Here is a 4,781-nt window from a genome sequence, read left to right on the forward strand (position 1 = left end):
GCCAACTACCCAGAGATCAGAGCTACTAAAGTTATCCTGTGGTTTATGAGCATCTTTGTATGCTTTTATTCATTCAGTTCCATCTTAATTATTCTGATAGAAACCTCTAAAGATACAAACCCATGGCTGATACATATTAATGTTGTTTTCCACCCCCCTCAGGTTATGCCATCATTAGGTGTTTTTTTTTTTTTTTTTTTTTAATCAGCAGTGACTCTCAGGTTCCCAGTTGTTATTATGCTTTAAGAATGGTGAAAAATCTTATCATTGAATTCTGAGAACAAAGTCCAGAACCATGGAATTTTAAAAGCTAAAAACCTTCCTAAATATTTATCTAAACATCTTATTAAAAAAAAAACAAAATAAAACAAAAAAAAAAAACCTAAATATCTATCTAAACATCTTATTTCGGAAAAGAGGACATGAGAGCAAAGGATCAGGTTTCATTTAGTAGGAAATGATTTTTTCCCCTTAAATCTAATGTTATACATGGGCAATTAAGTTCAAAATAACAACATATCTGGGGATCAATAGATAAAAGGGGAATATTTATTGAAAGTGTGTAATGTTTTCTTGGTTCGGTTTTCTTGGTGGTCTCTGGGAATCTTTGGAGCAGCCTTCGTTTCAGTTCAGTAATCACCACACAAGTAGCCAGGAGTTAAAGTCCAAATCCTTTATTATCTCTTTCAAAGTCTTGTCTCCTTTCCTGGGGCCGGGTTAGCTTTCTTATAGTCCAGATTCTTTGTTATCTTCTTCCTGGGGCTGGGCAGTTTTCTGGAGAGTCTTTCAGACCAGCCTTTGTTTCAGTGGAGAAAGGCAGGAGGCTAGGCCAGCCACCAGGAAGATCGAAGATCTAATTCGATCGAATTGAATTTCTCCCCTTGGTTCTGAGAGCTTAAGCTCTTGCTGTCAGTCCTTTGTTTTCTCTGCCTCTGTTTCTCTGGACTTTCTGAGTCCCAGTTTATATGCTCTACACTGAGTATAAACCAATCATTATATTTCTAGGAAACCATTATTTATTGTAAGATTAAGTCAATCACATTGAACCATGCTAAACTAGATAACCATTGTCTCTATCAATTCCACTGACAGCTCCTTGTTTCAAGTTCAGAGTTCTGGCCCATAACAAAAGGTAAAAAAAATTTCAAGTTTTGTGAAAGTGCATGTTTCTTCTTGGGAAATTGGTCATGTCCTATCAGCATTAAATCAAATTCTTTAAATCTCTTTGCCTGGACCAAAAGCATCAGGTCAACTTAGAGTCTTAGAATATTTTAGCCTACACATTTTAAGCTAATGTAATGATAATATGTATAATTTTAAACTGTAAAGCCTTAGATATATTTTCCTCTTATATTCAAATTAAAATTCCCAGTAGGATGAGAATGAGGAGCTGGAATATTCTTTATCTGAACAGCTGTTTATCTGATAAGTTTCAAAGATATAAGTTGGGGTTTCCAACTCTTTTAGAAGTATAGCAAAAGTTTATAATGGAGCTGGGGATTATTACTACTTGTCTTTTATTTTTAAGGAAAATATGAATTTATGGATAATAATCTTTTAATATGCTGTATTGGGGTTTAGAGATTAAAATGTTATTATTAGCAATTATGAATCCAGATTTGATTTGATTTAAGTCAAAATCTGTCACAAGAAATAACATTTTTATTATCAGTTTTATTATGGTAAACTGCAACATAAGACTAAAAGATATTTATTTAGCATTAAGAAATTATGCTAGAAAATGTGCTATTTTACCTCAGTTTACTATTCTGTAAGAAAATAATAATAGAATCTTCCCTCCAGGGTTGTTGTGAGGATTACATGATTATAAGGTACTTGGCACAGAAAATGTTACATGAATATTAACTTGTAATTATCTTTTTAATTAGATGTAATTGTTTCATACTTGATAACTTTACATGGGTTTTTAGATGTTCATGAGATGATTTTCTGTGTGAGGTAATTTGTAAGCACATTTACCTGAATTGTTTTTATTTCAAATTGTAAAGGCAGAATATTTTTTGTGGTAGTTATATTTGTAAATTTTCTTATATTATGAAATTTGGTAAATAATTATATCAGATATGCACAGGAAAGCAATTTTTCTTATAATCTAGATGTTGTTGTTAGATTAAGAATTATACTGTTAGGATGATTTCAGAGATGTCTGGAGAGACTTACATGAACTGATGCTAAGTGAAATGACCAGAGCCAGGAGATCACTGTACACAGAAGTTTATATGAAGATCAATTCTTATGAATGTGGCTCTTTTCAACAATGAGATGATTCAGGCAGGTTCCAATTATCTTGTGATGAAGAGAGCCATTTACACCCAGAGAGAGGACTGTGGGAACTGAGTGTGGATCACAACATAGCATTTTCACTCTTTTTGTTGTTTGCATTTTATTTTCTTTCTCAGTTTTTTCCTTTTTGATCTGATTTTTCTTGTGCAGCAAGATAATCGTATAAATATGTATACATATATTGAATTTAATATATATTTGCAAGGATCAGTATTGAAAAATTATTCATGCATATGTTCTGAAATAAAAAAAAGAATTTGGATGCTATACCACTTGGTACATATGTTTAATATAGATATTGCTATGTTGTCTTTAGTATCTTTTTAGCAAGATATGTCATATCTTTTGATTGTCTCTTTTTACTTTTGCTTTGTCTGAGATCAGAATTTCTATTCCTGCTTTTTTTTTTTTTTTTTTTTTTACTTCCCCTGAAGTATAATAGAAAACTCTTAGGACTTAGAAAGCTGGAATGTTTGCAAATATTTCTCTATTTCTCACTTTGGATTAAAGATAGAAAAAGTAATTTCCCACATATGAGCCATTCATATTTGAATATTTTATAGGATTCTCTAAAATGTCTTTTCATCTATGCCCCAACTTAACATTGAGTATTTGTAATTTCATTTTCTCATCAAAATGTTCATTTATTAAAGGAAATTTAGACTGCCTTCATATTAGGGACTTTTCCCTCAGTTTTTGTACTTTCCAGGAAACCTTTTCTTCCCCAGGAAAAACATCTCAGTTTTCTTGAACTATGAATTCTGCATATTTTCACTAAGTCCTTCATTACTTTTGTCATCCATATCCAGATAATTGTTAAAATATAAATGTCCTTCTTTACATTAGTTATATATGGATAAAGACACTGGAGACAAAATTCCATAGTCCCTACTTATAAGTAAATATTTTATAATAACAAAGAATACTCAACCTCAAAAAAAAATCTGGTATGAAGAAAGCATTTTCTGAAACTATATCTATATAACAAAGTTTGTCATGTGAATAATGAGTAGAATTTGGAATCTCATTTAAAATTATTTGTTTTTACAACAGAATCCTCTCTTCTTTTCCAGGTCACTTTGGATCAGGCTGCCATTTTTTTTTCTGTAGAAGACTAGAAAGAATGCATTCTTATGACAGTGTTCTATGTATTATTTATGTGCTTCTGATAGTAATTGGAATATTTGGGAATGGTTTACTGCTTTATTCATCTGGATGTAATATAATCACCGATCAAAGAATGAGACCCATCGAATTGCTTTTCATCAATTTGGCCTTTTCCAACATCATGTTAATTCTTTTGAGGGGAATTCCATGGTCAGTCCAATTTTGCATCCAGAAATTTTTCTTGGGTGATAGTGACTGTAAAATCATAATTTATCTGCAAAGAGTATTCCGAGGTATTTCTCTTTGTACGACCAGCCTTCTTAGTGTCTTTCAGGCCATTACCATCAGTTCTCATAACCCTATATGCACAGAGCTGAAAGCCAGATTCCCCAAGAATATTGTCTCATTTTCTGTTTGCATATTTGTACTCAATCTGTTGATAGATGGAATTGTGCCTTTGTATGTGACTGGCACTAAGTATAATACAAAGAGTAATCTGAGTGTAGACATAGGATATTGTTCTATAGATAGGTATGCCTTGACTACCTCAAAATTTATTATCTTGAAGTCACTTTATGATGCAGTGTTCATGGGATTCATGATCATTGCAAGTGGCTACATGGTGCTTGTTTTGTACAGACATCACTGGCAAGTGCAACACATTCATAATGCTAACTATAACTCCAGTATCTCCCCAGAGACTAGAGCTACCAAAGTCATCCTTTTGCTTATGAGCTTATTTATTTGCTTTTATTCACTTAGTTCCATTTTTATTATTGTGATGGATAATTCCAGAGACACAAACCTATGGTTAATTTATTCTTCTGTTGTTTTTTCTTTATGTTACCCAACGATCAGTCCCTATCTTTTAATCAGTAATGACTCCCAGATTCCCAATTGTTATTATGCTTTCAAAATGATTAGAAAGTCTAATCAAAGTCTGAGAAAAAAAGCAAAACAAATCAAAAACATGTCTTAAATCATATAGTCATGATATTTTAATGGTTAGTAGTCACATGTTTTCTGAAAAAGAGGCTATGAGACCAAAGAATCAGCTTTCAATAAATAGAAAATGATGAACTTAAGACAATTTCGGTACTTTTTTTTTTTTTTACATGCTGGCCTTTAGGACCTCACTGCTGGCTTGCAATGGCTGGGTGGTCTTTTCCCTGGCTAGTACTAAGGAATGGTGTTTCCTCATTAGTCTCCCCTCTCTGTAAGATTTTACTTCTGGTCTTCCCTAGGAGCAGGTGGTCTTGATACTGTATATTGCTCAGGAAGCAAGACCTCTCAATTGTCTGGCCCTAGTGGAGGGATCTTGCTTTTGGCTAGTCTCTAGGATTGAAGGTTATACATGTTGCTCTCTCAAG

At 32.7% G+C, this 4,781-nt stretch overlaps 1 protein-coding gene across 1 annotated transcript; it reads left to right on the forward strand.

Moving 5' to 3' along the window:
* Positions 1-3,423: 3,423 nt before the first annotated feature.
* Positions 3,424-4,439, forward strand: LOC127541877 (vomeronasal type-1 receptor 4-like). Its single transcript, XM_051967181.1, has one exon. The coding sequence runs from the start codon at positions 3,428-3,430 to the stop codon at positions 4,388-4,390; it is 963 nt and encodes a 320-aa protein (XP_051823141.1). The 5' UTR covers positions 3,424-3,427; the 3' UTR covers positions 4,391-4,439.
* Positions 4,440-4,781: the final 342 nt, after the last annotated feature.

Source organism: Antechinus flavipes, chromosome 6 (genome assembly GCF_016432865.1).
Source record: "Antechinus flavipes isolate AdamAnt ecotype Samford, QLD, Australia chromosome 6, AdamAnt_v2, whole genome shotgun sequence".
NCBI lineage: Eukaryota > Metazoa > Chordata > Mammalia > Dasyuromorphia > Dasyuridae > Antechinus > Antechinus flavipes.